The sequence below is a fragment of the Hippoglossus hippoglossus genome, chromosome 7, assembly GCF_009819705.1.
Source record: "Hippoglossus hippoglossus isolate fHipHip1 chromosome 7, fHipHip1.pri, whole genome shotgun sequence".
Classification (NCBI taxonomy): Eukaryota; Metazoa; Chordata; class Actinopteri; order Pleuronectiformes; family Pleuronectidae; genus Hippoglossus; species Hippoglossus hippoglossus.
Genome location: NC_047157.1, coordinates 6,552,651 through 6,571,923, shown reverse-complemented (window position 1 = coordinate 6,571,923; position 19,273 = coordinate 6,552,651). Strand labels below are relative to the sequence as shown.

General features: G+C 39.8%; 1 protein-coding gene across 2 annotated transcripts in view; it reads left to right on the top strand.

The window, feature by feature from the left end:
* LOC117765304 (vitamin D3 receptor A) overlaps nt 1-19,273 on the top strand; it is a 77,500-nt gene that overhangs the window by 41,214 nt on the left and 17,013 nt on the right. For both annotated transcript variants that reach the window (XM_034591761.1, XM_034591762.1), the window contains 2 exons: nt 9,797-9,944; nt 11,008-11,138. In XM_034591761.1, the coding sequence (XP_034447652.1) occupies nt 9,799-9,944; nt 11,008-11,138 (277 nt within the window). In that variant the 5' untranslated portion in view covers nt 9,797-9,798. The remainder of the gene's footprint in view (nt 1-9,796; nt 9,945-11,007; nt 11,139-19,273) is intronic.

Here is a 19,273-nt window from a genome sequence, read left to right as displayed (position 1 = left end):
TTTACAGTAAATTGTTTTCACTATATGGTTCACAGTGTCTTTTTTGCTGAAAATTGCAAAACAATTATAACACTAATTAAAAAACCTGTTATTAAAGGGATATGGGACAGTTGGGGAGCATACCTGGGGACTATGACCCTCCATGGTACACCAACTCGTGTTTTATTTGGGCATCAACTTGCTTTGATCATTGTGTCCCACATTGAGGCTTGGAGCCAGAGAAGGGTTTTTGGGGTTCATGTGCCGCCTCTCCTCTTAACTTACCTTTTGATGTAGAGGATTTATGGAGCCAAATAGGAATCAGATACCTGGGGCTCACCCTCTTAAAGAGAAAGCCCACCCTATTCAGACGGAATTTCACTCGTGACTTTTGTCGTCCAGCTCGGCAAACAAATTTAGTCAAATCTAAAGACGACAGAGGCATAAGTCTCTGTGTGCCATCGCGTCAGGAAACATGAGGAGCGTCCGTTTCGTTTTTTTGAGTGGTGAGATTTCGAGTGTGTGAATGTGCTTGTGAAGCTCTAGCTCGGCTCCCGCTTTTCTGTATTGTACTGGACTGGAGTTTATGGCAGTTAGCTGTTAGTGAGGCCCACTGTGAGGCAGCTGGTGGTAAAAGTAGGCCATGTTCCCTGTTGTGCCGCCTATAGAGTGAACCCCATAGTGCAAGAGATTCCATTTCCTATGGACTTGTCCTATACGGAGCCTTATACAGGACCGGCCAGTACTGGATTACTGCGGAGCTTTGAAGAGAAACTACGTGAAAGGAGAGAGTGAGGCCCCTTTTCAAGTCTCAATTTTTTTTTTTTACTTTTTAGGATACTAGAAGGAGTTATTGGTGGAAAATATTTTATTCAGCTCCTCAGCCTGACATTTGTATTAAGAACAGAGACAGAACATACTTATCCCAAATTTAAGTATAGATAAAAAACAACTGTAAAATCGAATGGATAGAACATTTCAGTTGTTAAGACTAAATTGTCTAATAATATTAACATATCTGTACAGTAGTGTGCAGCTGTATTTTGTCTGAAGATATGAATGAATAAAGAGATGTTGAGTTAGACTATTATTACTAGTTTGAACTTGCATAAGGACAATCTGTCCTCAATAGATGTGGGTGGTGATTCATCAACATGACGATCCTGGTGATTCCTACTGCAGCTACATTAGTTGCATTTGCACCATATCTTCAACAGAAGTATAGTTGCTCCTGACATGTATTCATGCTTAGCTTTTCTATGTGTTGTGCATCAGCAAAACTCCAAACTCTAAATTCCCATTGTCAGGGTCTGACTAAAGTCAACAACTTATTTTCTCTTCACCAATTGACTCAAAGATGTCCCTCTTTCAAACAATTGTACTCCTCTATTGATCCCTGAGGGGAAATTGTCTCTGCTCTTGCCACCTCGGCTGGGAGGTCAGAGGGTGGGGGGTCAGACATTGGGGTCAGCCACAGAGCAGCAGCCTCGTGGCTGGGAGGGGTTCGGGTGCATTAGTTCTGGGACACTTGGGTCCTTGGTTTAGGGACAATCACTTTAACCTTTATGCTTCCTTGTTGCCAAGTTCAAACCACTTCAGTAGCATGTGGCCACTCTGTAAACATGTGACACCAGCAAAACAAGGCTGCCAAACCTTTCTTTTACTACTAGGATACATGATTTTCAAGAAATCTTCCACATGTCACTCTTTACACTATGCTATGCATTCGGGTTATCATGATTCTTTAAGTCCATGATTTGATTACATTTTCTATTTAAGCAGTTTTTCAGCACTGGCAGCTGTGCTGTTGTTAGACTATCAAGTATTAATATGCTAAGATCGACAGATTATTGGTTATATTCCATCAACTGTCATTCACAGTCTGTCTTAAAAGATAACACCACCAATTTAGTTTGAAATGTACCACACCAAGGCCATATATGTCAAATTTAAGTAATTTCAAGATGCACCAATGACTTGTATCTCACAAAATCAAAAAGAAGTCCCAGAGGTCATCCGTTTGCAGTGTTGTGACTCCTTCTTCGAACTGCAGTGTCCACTGCTCATATCAAACAACAGCAAGTGCCATTTAAACTGCTGTCATTGTTGACATACCTCATAGGGGCAACAACATATTTCCACACCCGTGACTTACAGTTAGCAGAAGGATTTTCCTGTTTGGTTGTTGATTATCTCTGCCTCTGCCAGTAACCATTATGTCTCAAATAATACAGGTACCTGGTAACTTTTGCCCCTTGGTCATGTCTGCCAGACTGAATGATACTTTTGGTCATTTTGATAGATTTTGAATTCAAAACGGAAACTGTGACACCTAACCTAACCAAGCATATGTTTTAGTTAAAAATCATATTTTAGTGCTTGAAGACTACAGCAGCCACAATTGACTGAAATAAGTCCCCTTTGGACTGTAAATGATATTTGCCAGCGGTTTCTCTACTGGTTTCACACATTATATTCGCAGCACTGGAATAGATATCACACTAAATCAGCAGTAGAATCTCTTAAAAGGGACATAAGGTATAATGTTTCTGTGCCCAAACCTCCCTTCTACACGATGGCCAAGTTTTGAGAGATGTCTTGATTGGAGCCTTTACTGAAACAAAGGAGAAATGGTCAGAAGGTCTTCATACACTGCAGTGAGGCCCACACCCTGCTGATTTGATCCAATTTGTTATCCAGCGGCTTCCAACCCTTTTCTCCTCAACAAAATGGATGATGATCAGCTTTGTCGGGCTGCAGTTTCCGAGATGCTGAAAACAGGCAAACGCCACCAGATCCTCATTAATCACCAGCCTTTGGTCTCAGTGTTGTAGTGACAAAATGTTCAATCATGGTGATGATATGTGATGGCACTGGCACAGATTAATCAATACATTGACAAACCCTCCTCATGCTCCATTTAATGGAAAGCCTCACAAACTGACAGTACATACTCATCGTCATTATTGAGCATGTGACACATTGCTCTTCCCGGCGGGTGGTCTTATTGTTTTAGCAGCTCAAGGCTGTGCAGGTTTTGCACACTGGAACATCAGATTTATGATGGGAAGTATGAAGACAAACACAGCACAGTACTTTGACCGGCCTCCAAGGGGCACAGAGGGGGCTGCAGTAAAAGAGAGAAGAGAAGCAGACAGAAAGTCACAAGATGACTACATGCAGTGTTTGAAGGAGGTACAGCAATTTCCACAATGTTGGAAAGGGGCCTGGGTGGGCTGTGTTTATGTTGTGTTTATTGGTCATCAATATGGCAGTTATTGGTAATAATACTGATGGATAACTATGCATTTTTGCAATTTTAAACAGCATCTGTCGGCACTAATGTGTGGGATTTTTTCCCCCTCTTTAGTTGCCTCTGTGGAAAAGCCACAGAAAGAGACCACACTGGTCAAAGCCTGGTCCTGAAATAACTGTCATTATGTTTGAGAGCTTGAGTGGCTGTGCTGCTTCAAAACAGGCCTGGACATATTGTGATGCACGAATTAAATGCATGCATATCTGAAGTGAATGCTTTGGTAATTTCTGTGGAAATCACACAAACTGTTCTTTGTTGTGATTCAGTAATAAATGTTCCTCGCACACACTGCATGGTGATGGGGTCCTAATGGCCGGGCTCATGGGACCATGCTATGGTGGGTGGGTGGGGTGGGTTGGGTTTATGAATTTTAACACAACTAGATGGTCCCTCGGTTGCAGCTCTCCGCATCAGTAAAATCAGACAGAACATTAATTCGGCCTGTTTATCCCTCTCACTAAATGTTTCATCTGTTGACATTAGATGTCAGTCTGCATAGCTCTCCGAAGCAACATGGACAAATGTGTTTACAGCTGAGGATGGAGAGTGACATTAGGGAAAAAGGAGTGAGAGATGAATAGGAAAGCACAGCCCAAAACGGTGAGCGAGAAAGGAAGGATGTAAAAGAGAGATGTGGGGTGGGATTAAAGGCCAACATGCAACAACTCTCTCGCAAGCTATGATATTTGAGTAACTGTGTTTCAGAGCTTTGATTGCTAAACAGTGGTTAATGTCTGGACTGGTGTCCTAATAACAACAAAAAACTGACAAGGACTAGTGTCGACTTCAAAGTGGTAAATTATCTCATGGGTTGCTTGCAGAACTGAAAGCAAAAATCAGGTTTTGTTATTTTGCAATGCCATTGACATAGCATTGAATCTTGTTATTGTGTCAACAAGAGCAAGGGCTCTAGACACAGTAAGTGAAAGGTGTCACAAGGATAACAGGGGAGACGAGGTGAACAGGGGTGGGCTGTGTAAACAGGCCCTCTTAGGGCAGTCGGCTCGCTAATGACCCCAGTGACTTTCAGACATGCTCTGCTCTGCAGTTTCTACTCCTTCTAGTGTAAAGTCTGTAAGAAAACACACAACACAATATCTCCTGGTGAAAAAGCAGTGACATACACGTTGAAGACACCGACAAGATGTCTAGAGAGTTTGTGGTGAGAAGAGCTGACGACGGCGTCGGGGTGCTGTAAACAAAATCACATGATCTACGCAGCAGAGTTAATATGACACTTCCTGCCTCTGCCTGCTAGCACCCGGCTGCTCCACCTCTCTCCTGAATAATGCGGAGGATATGTTGCTGTTTTGAACACGTCTGTGCAGACAACGTCCTGCTGTGCTGTGCATGTGTGAAAGGCAGACTCTGGGTAAACTCCCTAGCCAATTCTCCGGATTTTACCCGGAGGTCATATCTGAAAAAGGCCTTAGTAAGATACTGTATAAAAAATGCTTCTGTTTTATGTAGAGTCTAAGACTGCGGCTAATGATAATTTCCATTGTCACTTAATCTGCTGATAGTTTTCTTGATTATTTGGCCTTTTCAACATCAAAACTTCTTAGAGTCGAGGATGATATAATCAAACGGCACATTTTCACATTTGAGAAGCATAACCCGACACTGTACTTTAGGCACAAGCCTGAAAATAATGTATGCAAAATCAAAAGTACTGTTGATCAAACCTTGTGTTTACTGTCCTAACTCTTCACATTTCACAACTAATGAGTCACAAGGACTAAGAGGGTTAGATAATCAAAAACATGGTAGGATTTAAATGGATTCCATTTTCTTTTTAAGCATATAAAGGGACGATGGGACCACATTAGGACCTTTAGTAAGTGGAAAACCCTGTGGAGCCTTTCGCCACAAATCCGTACCAATTCTGTGTCAACAGCCTTTAAAGTGATATCAACAAAATAATTAAGGATCCAACAACTATCAAACTATTTATTCACAACATTTCTCAAGTTTGGGTGAAGAATTGTCTGGTACAGACCTAAACTCACCAATAGTGCTACCAAGGCCAAAGCACTCAACAGGTGGGACAGTGTATATTCAAAGGCTTAACACGCGAGTTGTGATTTTTGTTCAACTCAAATAATATTATAATTATTGAACATCATGGGGGGCTAAAGCCAATTCCAGCTGACATCTTCATTTTTTCTTTTTGTTGAATCAAAAGTTGGCTGAGATGTTAAAGAGCATGCATGATTACATAGCCATAAATAATAGATTTTCAATAGCTTTGCACAGTTTCCATATGTCATACATTATTTATATATTAGTCACTTTTTACATATTTTTATTTTTTTGCCACATGAAACAAGCTATATCAGCTCTGTAAACATGTGTATGTGTTTACACTATATGATGTCCTCCTCCTCATGTAAATGTGACCTCAGCTGTGTCACGCTTAATAAATCAGTTCACCAGTGCAGTCACACACTTTATTTCATGAGAATGGATCCGCGAAAAATCCATCATCCACAGCTAAGGCCTGTTTTGTCTAATGACACTGAGCTCAATTTATTTTGTTGCGTCGGCATGAATGTCAAACATACAGAGGGATATGAAAGTTTAATGAACACATACAAACGTTTCAATTCATACAAACAAACAACACTGGTTTAGTGAGATGGAATTAGTTTAAAACTAGGATGAACTAATCTATTTATCTTTCACAACTTATTTTCTTTTCTTTCTGCAGCAAATTTTCACCAAAGCAGAAAAACAAAGTTATGTGACATGGATCAGTAACTAAACCTGACTGTTAACTATTGAGAAAAAAACAAAAAGAATGACAGTAGTAGATGATAATGAATAAAGTCAATGAAAATATACATAGTAAAACTGAATGCATGGGAAAAAATGGAGCCTAAAGAGAAAGATGGAACTACCTGTCAGTGTGGCCGCTAACAAGTCTGCCCTCTTGTCTACCAATTAATCATGTTGACCATGAATAAGTAAAAATGATATTTATTAAGCAGGGTTACAAATGAGAAACAAATAAGGGAAAAAAAAACATAGAAAAAAGAGCAGGAAAGAGTAACAGAAGTGATTAAAAGAGAAATACCAGCAGAGTTGTTAATAACGGACATGGAGCCCGCTGGCAGTGTTGTTAATCAGCCCCACTAATGAAACTGCAGGTTGTTATGTTGTTTGTGTAAATGTGCTGAGATGTTTGACACACTGCCGTCTCTCCAGTTTGACCTCACAAACCATTTCATTATTCAGTGGCTGCTGCATCAAGGGGGAGAAAAGCTGTTTATGTGACATGATGACTAACGGTGTGTCTTGTTTTTTGTGCACATCTGTCCTGTCAACGTTCCCTCGCCCACCTGAACACACACATGTAACCTGAAAGTACCAATACTAGTGCAGTGCCCGTTCTAACCCTGCCTGTTTGTTTGGCCTGTGTTAAAGCTCCAGAGCTACCTCCGAATTAGTGAGTCCTCACTCCTCAAACAGTTCTACAATATGCTGTCACTTTTTATTGTTTGTGTTGTATTATATTGTTTTTTGCAGAGAACTAAAGTCTATGGTGCAGACAGAAGTTAGAAAACTTAGTGTTCATCCTACCTGGTTTATTTGAAATGAATATTTTATATTCTGTGTTTTTCATGAAATAAATTCTCTATTGCTGTTCACGTGTGACACAATCTAAAGAATAAAATAAAACGATATGAAAGCTCTGTAATTGAGCTCGATATAAAGAATTTAGGCTACAAAATGACCTTGTGCTTTGTGAAAACACATCGCCAAAAAGGAAGTGAGTCTATAAATGTTATTGCCATGATGTAGAAGAAGACATCAACCCAGTCCACAGGCTGTTACCACATTGTCCCGCCCCCAATAACCATTACAGAGCGCTGGTCTCCTGTTTATTATTGTGTGTACAAATCGCACAACACATTTGACACTGTACTTCCCTGGACCATTAAGAATACACATGCCAAGTTTGAAGACGTTAAGATAAACGGTTTGCGAGAAGACAGAAAGACAGATGTTTGAGGAATTAGTAAGTAGATGTTTGTGAATGAGAGAACCTCCCCCTGTGCGTACATGTGAATCACACACAAACATCCACAGGTACACACAAACCTCTGAGACACACTAAGTAATACACCACCAGCATTGTGTATGTTTGCGCTTGTCCTGCTTTCCCGGTGCGGCGTGTTCTGAGTAATGATGCTTCACAGCCAGAAGCTCCTTCCTACGTGCGTATATGTGTTTGTATTTTCCTGGGAACCGATGATGAATCTTCCAGCAAGATGTAATGAGAGCTAATGGAGTCTGACTATGTTTGTCTCTGTCTTTCACTTATGCTCTCACCTGTCTGTCCACACACACTCTCCCCTCTTTCATTATTTCTGTTTCGCTATCCATCGCTCCACCGCACCAATTACTCGTATCTCTTTGTCCTCGTTTGACATTACCCGAGTCCTACTTCTATGCACGTCAGCTCCCCACAGGCTATATTCTGCAGCCATGTGACTGTTTTCCCTGCTGTGCCTAAGTTCATTGCATGTACAAACCCCCCCTCCCCCCCCCCCACCACCACCACTTACTGTCCTCATTTGGTCGTCTTCCCCTCACCTGACCTCTCCCTCCCCCACACATAGAAATCCTATGTGTGGGGGAGGGAGAGGCCTGATCCAGATCGCCTTTTTTAAGCGTGATAATACTGAAAACATATTTTTTGCACTGGACCCCTTTTAAAAATATCTTGACATATATTTCTAACAATTTTTCTCTTTTGACTTTTTCTTTTTCTTTCACCCATGGACATTTCTATTTATTAGTGTGACATGAAGATAAGGCTGCATTATATGGCCAAAAGTTATATCTACTGTAGTTATAGTTTTTCATATCAGTCAATATCGATAATTATTTCAATAAATGTCACTCACAATATTATTAATTACATTTTTTAACTTCTAATATATATTTTTGTCAGATTGTTGCTTCTCAGTGAAGTTTCTGTTTTTAACTCGTCTTTTTGACAAAGAGTGACTAACACTTGATAAACAGCAAAACATTTTAGAAATCTAGATAGATAGATGTTGCATCTATTTACAGTGCTTAGAAGATACATGAGCATTATATATGTATATATGTATGTATATGTATATATATGTATGTATGTGTATATATATATGTATATATATATGTGTATATATGTACATATGTATATATATATGTGTATATATGTACATATGTATATATATATGTGTATATATGTACATATGTATATATATGTGTGTATATATATATATATATGTGTTGTATTATCACATGGCGTTTGCTGCTCAGTGGTTTGAGTCAGAAAAGTTCCAGGTTTTAAAAGGGAGTGAAATCTGAATATTGGTTCTAAATAAAATGGAGACAGTGAAATGAACAGTTTCACTTGTCTAGAAACATCAAAACAAATATCTTCACTCCTACTGTCATATTTTTGTGTCTGTTGCAAAATTAAACTTTCACCAGATCTGACATAATATTATGGAAATAACGAAGCCACTAAATTAATATTAAATCTATGTAATCTAATGTACTTTGAACACTGTTGAAAAGTGTAGACCTATGCACGTTGTGTTTGTCCTTTCTGCATTGTGTAACACAATGTAGCAGGCATTACATCCTGTAATCTATTCCTCTGTCTCCTTTGTTTCATGCTTCCCCATTGTTGCATTAGCTTTATTCCTTTTAGAAATAATAAATAATGATTACAATGATGCTAATAGAGCGAAACAAAACATTAAGTCATCACATCGAAACAATTAAAACATATTTCAAGCTATTTGTCTTCTTCCTGACTTTACGTTTCATTGCTTCGATTAGACTTTGACTGAGGCGCTTTCAGGGAAAGATTGATATGTATTAGTTTGCAGCCCTGTCGGTGTTTGTTACTTTACTGATGATTATTTCATAGGGGATGGCCAGATGGTGTGTGTGCGTGTGTGTGTGCGTGTGTGTGCGTGCGTGCGCGTGCGTGCGTGTGCGGTTAAAAAAAAAAGATCACTGTAGACAATATTTCAGCTTTGCAGTATAATATATAGCCATCATTTCTTAGCCTTTGGGGAATGGCCGTCTTTACGTCATTAATTTTCTTTCCCATTAACATTGTACTTTCATGATTCCTCAGATTTTCTATGTTTCTGTGTGTGTGTGTGTGTGTGTTTGTACCTGTGTCTGCTGAGTCATTTAGCCAATGGCTGCGAGTTGCAGAGTGTGGCTGTCAATGACTTTTACTAAATATGCTAATAGCCCGACACCTGTTTGTATAAGAAGAGGGAAACACACACACCTCCCCATCAAGCACACACACACACACACTCAAACACTCCCACACAACATTAGAGCAGGGGGAACAGAATATTTGATTTAAAACACATTTCGGTCTCTGCTATCGTTTTGTGTTCATGAGTCTCACTCCAACAAGGAGCTAGGTTTGCAGTGTCAAACAAGCTCTAACCTCATCTCACCTTTTCTCTTCAGTGATGGAGCCCATGACGGTAACAACGTCGATGGTCGGGCCGGACGAGTTCGACCGCAACGCCCCGCGGATCTGTGGCGTGTGCGGCGACAAGGCCACCGGCTTCCACTTCAATGCCATGACCTGCGAGGGCTGCAAGGGGTTCTTCAGGTGGGTGTCACCCCTTAATGATGTGTGTGTATTAACACAATGTCTGTTTTGTTTGTTAGTATGTGGGATGATGGCATGAAGAGAAAGTGTGTGCGTGTGCATTTGTGTGTGTGTGTGTGTGTGTGTGTGTGTGTCAGTGCATCTCTAATTTTCTTACTGTTGTTAGTTGCATTCATTGATTAATCAGACATTTATGTTGTTTTTCTTTATAAAACATTTACTGACCACTGCACTATTTATCGGTATGTGTTAAGTTAAAATGAACGTTTTTTTTCTATCTTTGAAATTACTGACACATCTCCCAAATTCAAAATGTGTCTGACATTTATCAGGAATGAAAAGTCTGCCATACACGGAGAGATGGAGATTTAAGACACATTTGGACTGGTCTCTTTTTTCTGGAGCTGTATATGTAAATGTTGCCTTTAACAATAGTACATCAACATTTAAAGAGGAGTATGTGCATGTGATTGTCTGAAGTCAGTATACACACTGTGTTTGATGATTATCCCCCCCCTCTCTATCACCCGCTCTCCCACACTCACTCAAGGACACACAAAGATATATACACAACACACATATACTGTGTTTCCCCTCCATCAAGGATGCCTGATAGGATTTAGTGATGAAGTATATAATACATTTTAATCCCAGCAACAGAAGGAAGAAAAGAAAGACATCATCCCTTCAAATAGGAATTTAAATCATTAGTGGAATAAGCTGGTTCAGGTAGTTTAATTAGGAATTGCTACAAACTGTTTATATAAAATGTATGTAAAATGTGTGTAATGTTAAGTCCAGTGCAACTTATTTCTTTATAGTTTGTAGGGTATCAACCTGATTGCTTAATTATTTTAAATAAGTTACATCTTAAAAAGGAAGAAATATATGCACTTTATAAAATGAAACTTCCATGAATCACCAATGATAATATTTTCCATTTCTTCTTATGTTTTCATGCTGCGTGAAACCTTGAATCTTTCTTCCCCTCATAATATTTTTGAGCCACCACAGGGAATAAATGCGTCCAAATGAACAATTTGTTCATTTTGAACTCTTGTAGGCGCAGTATGAAGCGCAAGGCCTCCTTCACTTGTCCATTCAACGGAAGCTGCACCATCACCAAGGACAACCGGCGCCACTGCCAGGCCTGTCGACTCAAACGCTGCATCGACATCGGCATGATGAAAGAGTGTGAGTTACCCTTTTTTGCGATGGCTGGCATTTGACCAGTTATGCTGATATGATTGAGTCAAATATTGAGATGCAATTACAACTTAAGCTGCAAATATTTAAATTTAAACATAAACAGAGAGCTTGATTTTATGCTGTGATGTGCTTTTAGCCGTATGTTCTTGTAAACACAAAATTAACTAAAACATTGACTGATGACACATGATTAACCCATTAAGACTTAAAGGGACAAATAAAAACACACTCTAAAATCTAAGCATTGTACAGGGGGTTTTCTGAGGAACTGATAGAATTGCACGTTTACATAAAATTCAATTTGCCACTCTCTGAAGCAGATAGACGCATTAAAAAAAAAAATTGATAGCTTTAACGTTTGGCATTAATTGAAAATCATTGCTGTCTCAGCTAATAATCAACATGTGATAAAGCTAAATGTTTCTTCTACTGGTTGTGAGCAGCAGGGTTTTGTGGTACACGAGCATTAAACAGTAGTAGAATTAAGCCTCATGATAAAATGGATCAAATAGGTATTATGTATTAAAATTGCCCCACAGATATGACCTCTAGAGGTCCTCTATGGGAAGAGAGGCCAGGGAGAGTTGTGTAACCATCACATTTGAGGTATGTCTGACTGGTTGTTATAATGGAAATTATAATAATAATCTTCAGTTGTACCTTGTACCATCAGGTGGTTCAGCCTTTTAATCGTAATATCATTAAAAGCTGAATTTGAGGGTAAACTGAGGCTAAAGGTAATCTGCCTGGCTACTGGCTTGTATGGCAGTGCTATGAGAGCCATGTGGCCGGCTCAGTAGAACAGACGTCATTACCTCTATGCCTTTTTTAAAACTAAACTAAATACCTACTCTCATAGGCAGCAGAGTCAAAAGCTGTCCTATTTAAGAAACTACAGAAAATGTGGTTGCAATAAAAGTAAGATGAAAGGAATAAGGGAGTTAAAACAACACATGATATGATGATATTAAGGCATCTTTACCTCTGTTCGACAAATGTAATATTCATTTATCTAGCTGAGGTGTAAACATCTGTAGAGCAGCTGACTCTGATGCTGCACCAGGATCAGTGCATAGCTTGAGAACCACAACCATGAAATACAGTTAACTCTGTTTTTTTTTTTTATAAATTTTATTTTTTGCAGTTGACCAGATGGTGTTGTAGCCAGTGCCACATTTTAACACATTCCCCAGCTTGTTGCACATGAAGCCAGTTAGAGAATGCCAGCTTACAGTTGAGGCAGAGATGTATTTTAATTTATCTGTTGCCTATTTAATTATTGTGTTGTATCTGCCTCCTTAATTTTTGGCATGTTGGTTTGGCCTTCCACTAAAATACAGTATTCACATCAATTCAGTATTAAAATCAATATTTGATATCAACATAAAAATCAGCTCAAAGTAAATTCTGTATTAATCTTAATCTAAGTACTGCGTTGCAGGGAATTATTGACTAGGCCATTTTTTACTTTTATTATTAAATTGATCAAGTATTTGTTTTTGAATTATAACTTCACTCCTAAATAGAGGTGAAGTCTATCATAGGAAGTTCAAGAAATGCCTTGAGAACACATTGCTGAGAGGCGGGGCTAAATGGTAAACTCCATTTCATTATTCAGTGGCTGCTGCATCAAGGGGGAGAAAAGCTGTTTATGTGACATGATGACTAACGGTGTGTCTTGTTTTTTGTGCACATCTGAACCTGAAGCTTTGGCCCTGCAAGGTCCAAGATGGTTTGAAATACTGGGTTATGTTCGACCCCTAAATTTCAAATAGATTTGGTGATAAATGTAGTCTTAACACCAGCATTAATGTGCTTCATTAATGTCATATAATTTAGATTACAGCTCAAAATATACATTTAAGTGTGCATTATCTATTTAAAATGCTATCATCATTGTTATCAAAGTTGTAACTAATAGTGTTTTGATTTATCTAGTGCTCTCTGTGTATGGAAGAGTCCATTAAATGCTCAGTAAAAGTTTAGCTGCTCTGGCTTAAATTGATATTTAAAAACATTCAGGAGGAAGAGCAACCAATTGAATCTACGGTCAATGTAAACTGATCTGATTTGCTACAAGATGTACTGTCTATGCATAAGGCTGTGCTGTGCCATATGGTTAACTCTGGCTGGGGTCAGATAGTAGCTGAATATAGTAATAATAATAATAATACATTTAATCCTGCTTTTTTCCTTCCAGATAGACTTACTATCATTACCGCAGCCGCGATTGTGTTAATCAAAGCACAGTAATATATATCTCAACTAAATTACCTTTTATGTTTAAAAGGCTGTGGGACACAGCTGCGCTCGTCGCCATGCTGGTTATGCATACAGTAGCAGCGTGTAACACAAGCAGAACGTGCTGTGAAAGGAGAATGAGACATCAGTTCACCCCACGTTAACACAAGATGACACCTTGTCTCAACACATTCATAATGACCAACATAGAAGCGTATCTTTAATCTGCATGTTGACAAATTAGCACATTACAGCCGCTAATCATTTCAGCGTCTTCGCTGCGTTTCGCTTATTTAAATGTAAACGAGTGAGGAAGTCAGTGTGTATGTGAATACTAACGCAGCAAGAGGAGAATAAGGGAGAGCACATGGAGGAAGGGCAGCCGGGTGGGGGGGGGTTCAAATCCTGCTCAACAATGGCTTTTTCTTCAAAGGGATGCACAATGGTCTTTCCCACATTTCATTCACAAACAGGCTGTATGTGTGGGTGTGTGTGTTTGTATGTGAGCTCGTTTGTATATTCCGGTGGGGACTTAAAAATGAATGAATTCTAACCCAAGGCGACTCTCGTTACCTTGGGGACAGAAATTGAAGTCCCAATGGGTAGAGACTGTTTTTTGAGGGTTAAGATGAGTTAAGTTGTGTCATGTATGATATGTCCACGTCTCTCATAGCTACTAAACAGTCCACGCATTGAAGGAAGCCTACTGTATTCGCTGCTGAGTGTTACAGCGGCTCTGCTTGTCTCTATATGGTCTGTGCATGTATAGCTCAGGCTTTTTCTTTTTGCATGAAGAACCCTAAAGGCTGCTGTGTTGTTGTGTACTGTCTGTACACAACAACACAGCAGTGTTACACCAGTCAGGCAGAATCAGTCCACGGTGTTGCTAATAATACAAATGAAGCAGGACAATAGGCTAGCTAATTAGTGCTCGACATTTACATGTGTAAGTTAAGTAAACTTTAAACTGTTAACAGTTAATATGTTCATTTTAGCTTCCAATTTGCCTTGGCATAAAAATCCATTGTCTACGTCGACCATCATTTTGTGATCTTTTTTTTTTTTAAAGAAAAAAATATCTGGTACCGTTTGGGCACCAGAATTGATTTAGCACCAAAATTGGAAAAAAAACAAATGATACCCAATGTCTCAATGCATTTGCATTTCTAGCTGCAATTGAGATCATCCCTATGAACTAAACAAAGTGGAAAAAACAGATGAGGAACAGTTGTGGTGTGGATAACTGGGACATTTTCTGACCGGAAGTTTAAGCCACAGTCCATACACTCATTGAGCCAAAGTCACTCAGTTTAATTTCCTATTGAGAATAAATAAATCCAGGGTCATTAGGTCATGGTTGAGGTACCATCTTTGAGCCAGGAAAAAGCCTGTGTATCCATGTGACTGTGACTACTTTATGTGTCTGTATTCTTTACACTTAGTGTGTGTGTGTGCGTGTGTACTACTGGCTGAGGCTGGGATGTAAATGTTGTGTGCATGTCTCATGTTATTCATATGAGTGACCACTGTTTCCTGCTGTGTCTCATCAATCTGTCTCACCATGAATCTCGGGACAGCACTGATGAACATGATGAGCTTGGGAACATACTTTCTCCTGTATCCTGGATATACTGATATGTTCACTACCTCACACAGTATGTTGCAGCACTGTCGTTTGTGTTTACTCATATACTACAAAATCTGTCTTTGTAAAGGTAACTTTTTTTAAAATTACTTTAAAAAAAATTATATCTTTTCAAATGTTAAGTTAATGAGGCTGAATTCAAATTCTACTGACGTTAGGACTAGGTTATAATGTTTTCCCAAGTGTAACCCTTCATTTTGAATGGAAGATTCTACATTATGTTCATGAATGCATCTTTTGAGGTTTAATTGAAGTACGGTTACGATCTGTTTGTATGTGTTTGTCTGATTTTACGCCATCCTTTCTTAAAATTGGCAGCATGGTCCAAGCGTCACCATTATTCAGATTAGAACTTTGTGTGTGCGTATTTGTTTGTGCGTATTTAATTGTGTGTGTGTGTGTGCACTCTTTGAGCTGTGCCATCTGACTGCGTATAGTAAACACCCCTACGCTGTCGTTGTTTGACAGAGGTTAAAGAGATGCCAAGAAAAAACCTTCCCAATTGGGTGAGTGTATGTATTTGCATTCTTGCAGGGTTTGTGTGTTTGCGCGGGTGTGTATTTGTAACAGGATTAGAATCACACCAGCGATTCTGAAACGTCGTCAGTGTCTTTCAGTAGCACAGCTTCTCCTGAGGTTTCTGTCCTTCCTAATTCACATTCTTCATCCTCTCTCGGACTCTTTTGTATTCTGTCCCTGCTACAGCCTTTCTGTCAGGTGGTCAAAGTCTTTGACATCTGCATTATAATAAGTGCCAGATGCTCCATTTATAGTGGGATACACAAAAACTTGTCAATGTACGTATGAATAAATCCAAACAACCAAAAATTTAAAGCCCATAGACTATTTATAAATTGTCTCAAAGCATTGTGTAATGTGAACTCCAAAGATGGTTGAAGCACACATGTTTTGAACCCCTTGGATTTCTGATTCGTAGAGCCCCTTTTTCCACTGATCAAAAACCCACTTACATATGGCTTTTGTCTGCAATGAGAATTGATTTAATCCGCATTCACTCCCGTGTCAAATGACTCTGCAGTAGATACAGATTTTAATCGGCCCCTATGGCACTGATGGAAACTTGACACCCGGATGAACATTCTAGTTTGGCAAGACAGTGAGGTGTGAGAGCTTCTCTAATTTTCGGTGTGTTTGTGGTGGCGAACCTGTTTGTCTGCAGTGGCTATGACTTCTATCATGTGTGTCTGCCCTGAACCCGAAGCAGCGGCGGGAATAATTTTGCAGTGGCGGTGAACATAGCAGAAACGCTGTATATGACACTAGTGCAGCACCCTGCCCTTTTCGAATGGGCCCTTTTCTTGGCCTTTGGTAATGCTGGTTACAACTTTCTTGATGAAATATAAAAGTGACCTGCTGTTGTCCTATTGACCAATGTCACAGAATGCCCCAGCGGCTACAGAGAGCTGGGGCTAACTGACTCGTTTGATTGTGTCACATGTCCAAATTGCACCACATCAACGCTGCACTTCTTTGGGGCCTTAAGAGTGCACTTGTCATATGTGAAGTCAATAAGATTAACGGTTCTCAAGATATTTGACAGACAGAGATTTCTGGAATTATTAGATAGTAGATAAATAAACCACTGTTGAAAATTTGTCGTCAGTTATTTCTGTTGTAACATCGCATCATCATGCAAGAACTTACAAAGTAGACGTAATCAACTGTCACCTAATGTCTTTGTGCCCCACTCCGCCCTACACTCCACACTTTCATTGTGATCTACCGATAAGCCATTTTGCGTCACACTCTGCATGTGTGAGTGCACTGATGCCTGACTGACCTGAATTTACCCCTTCAGCGTCACAGGTCGAAAGCAGTAGTGGAAAAATCTTGGCCACACACCAAATCCGGCTTGACATATATCACACCAGATCTGAGTGTTTGCAGCCTCCATTGTACTTTAACTGGTCCGCTGGCTGGTTAATGAGTAAGCCCGCTGTGAACCTCAGGCCTCCACGGCGCTCCTCAACCCTTTTCCCCCTCGTCGTGAGTGTGGCAGTACTGGTGTTTACCAAACTTTTCTCTTTTCTTTTTTCTTAACCAGCCTCACTGTTTGCCTTTTCTTTCTGGCCTTCTTTCTTTGCTCCTCTCTGCCATTCAGGGCACCGCTTCACCACATCCAATCAGTCCCTGCCCAAACAGCAAACTTTCTTTGGTAAAGTGCTGTGTGTCTGCCAAGAACTGTGGGGTGGTCAAATGTTCTTTTGATGGTCGGTTGTTTTTTGTGGACTCCTGCCTTGACGATGCCATCCAGGGCTCAAACTTGGCTGAAAACCTGGCTGGTTCAATCATGTTCCAGCCTTAGAATAGCTACTTTGACAACCTGTGCCAAACTCCGACCAAACTGCGCCTATTCATGTTCAGGCTGCATGCTTGGATATCCTCACCACAAGGAGTGGTTCTGGCTTGGGCTTGGACAGACACTGGAGACGAGCCAAAGCCTAATTAATGATGGTGGTTTAAAAGAGATGAAAGCCAAGTAAACCCTTTGGTTAGTTAAGCAGTCCGACTCATTCAGTTGCCTTTATTAAGTCTGTGTTGCCAAACTGTTGTTGTTGTTTGCATCGCCACAACGCACATCATGCGCTTACGTAACGCCGTGTCTGTGGTTGCAATCCAGGGTGCAATCACTGGAAGTCCACTTCAAATATAGTTGTTTACAGCTTCCAGGAAAACAACCAGCATCTAGTATGAAGTGCATGATCTGAAAACCATAACATTTTGAGTCATCCATGCCATCCCATAGATCTCTTAAATTTGTGGTTACTGTGAAGCATTTATTTAGTTGGTGTATTTATTGCTTTTAGCCAAATATGCACCTAAAATTGTAAAGGCTAAAATAACATTTTAAAAGTACATTACAGAAATTGCTGCATTAACAGATTCAAAAAAACTGTTGAGCCAGTAGATTACACTTTATTCAGAATAGCACATGAAAAATGGTGTAAGGAGCTTTATTCCTACATGAATAAGGTTGCTATGCAGGTCAGTGTAAACCTAAACAAATTACATAAGGTAATGGTGCTGAATTAGATGCCTTCAAAGTATGATAGGCGAGACAGTCTTTGTAGCTGCCAGATTGTGCGACTCACAGTCGTATCTGTGTATTTTGACCTTATGACTCTGTGCCTGTGACCCTTTGGCAGGCGTGGTATGTCTGGCAGTAATGCTGTCCATCTGTCTGTCTGTCCGTACAGTTGAGCTCTTCATGGGTAATCGTAGGTCACTGTGGCAGAGAGTCAAAAGAATAATACAGGCAGAGGCATTCAGGGGTCAGCGCATTACTCCACCAGTGACTGCAGCGACTATCAACAGAGCCAGGCCTCAGATGGATGGCAAAAGTATAAGAGGGTGCAAGAAGGAATTAATTTTCTGTTTAGTTATTTAACAGCATTTTTCTACTACTACTATATATATATATCACCTTTCAAAACACTTATTAGGTGCTGGACAACTTAAACAGTCAAAAGCAATTTGAAGATCACACAGTGTTGGAGCACAAATGCAAAAATAAAAATAGGAGAAAGCACAATTATAAGAATTTGTCTTTAAGAGATATTTAAAATTGATTAAGGAGTTTGTCAGATGGAATTCCTCAGGGAGATCTTTCCAAAGAGTTGGAGCCCAGTCACCTCGGGTCCTCAGCCGGGACTGTGGAATGGAGAGCAGGGCCTTCACTGAGGACCTCAGGATAGGACTGTGCACATATGGTGTCTAATGATCTGAAATGTGATTATGTTGAACTCCAGAACGGGCCTTTAAAGTCAGCAATAAAATGCTGAAATCAAATATAAAATTTACTGGAATCCAATGAAGAGAAGTAATGCGCTCTCTTTGAGCAGATTTAGTGAGAACTATGGCTGCTGCATCTTGGACGAGCTGTAATTTCTGTAGACTTTGTTGGATCAGGCAGGTGAAAAGAGAGTAACAGTAATCCAGAATAGAGAAAATTATAGCATGAATATAATATATAAAATATATATATATATCTCTCCAATAGTTTATCCTTGAGTGGTCTTAGCCCTGAATGTTCTGTTCAGTTTCCTGTGTGCTCTGGGAACCTTGAAATGTGTTCTCATTGTCATCAGCAGCTTAAAACACTGATGATGCAACACTCTCTCAAGGCTCTACTGAAATGACATGTTCTAGAACACACAATGGATCTACACCTGGCAGAATACAGTATGGAGGCCCCATCTGCACATGACATGAT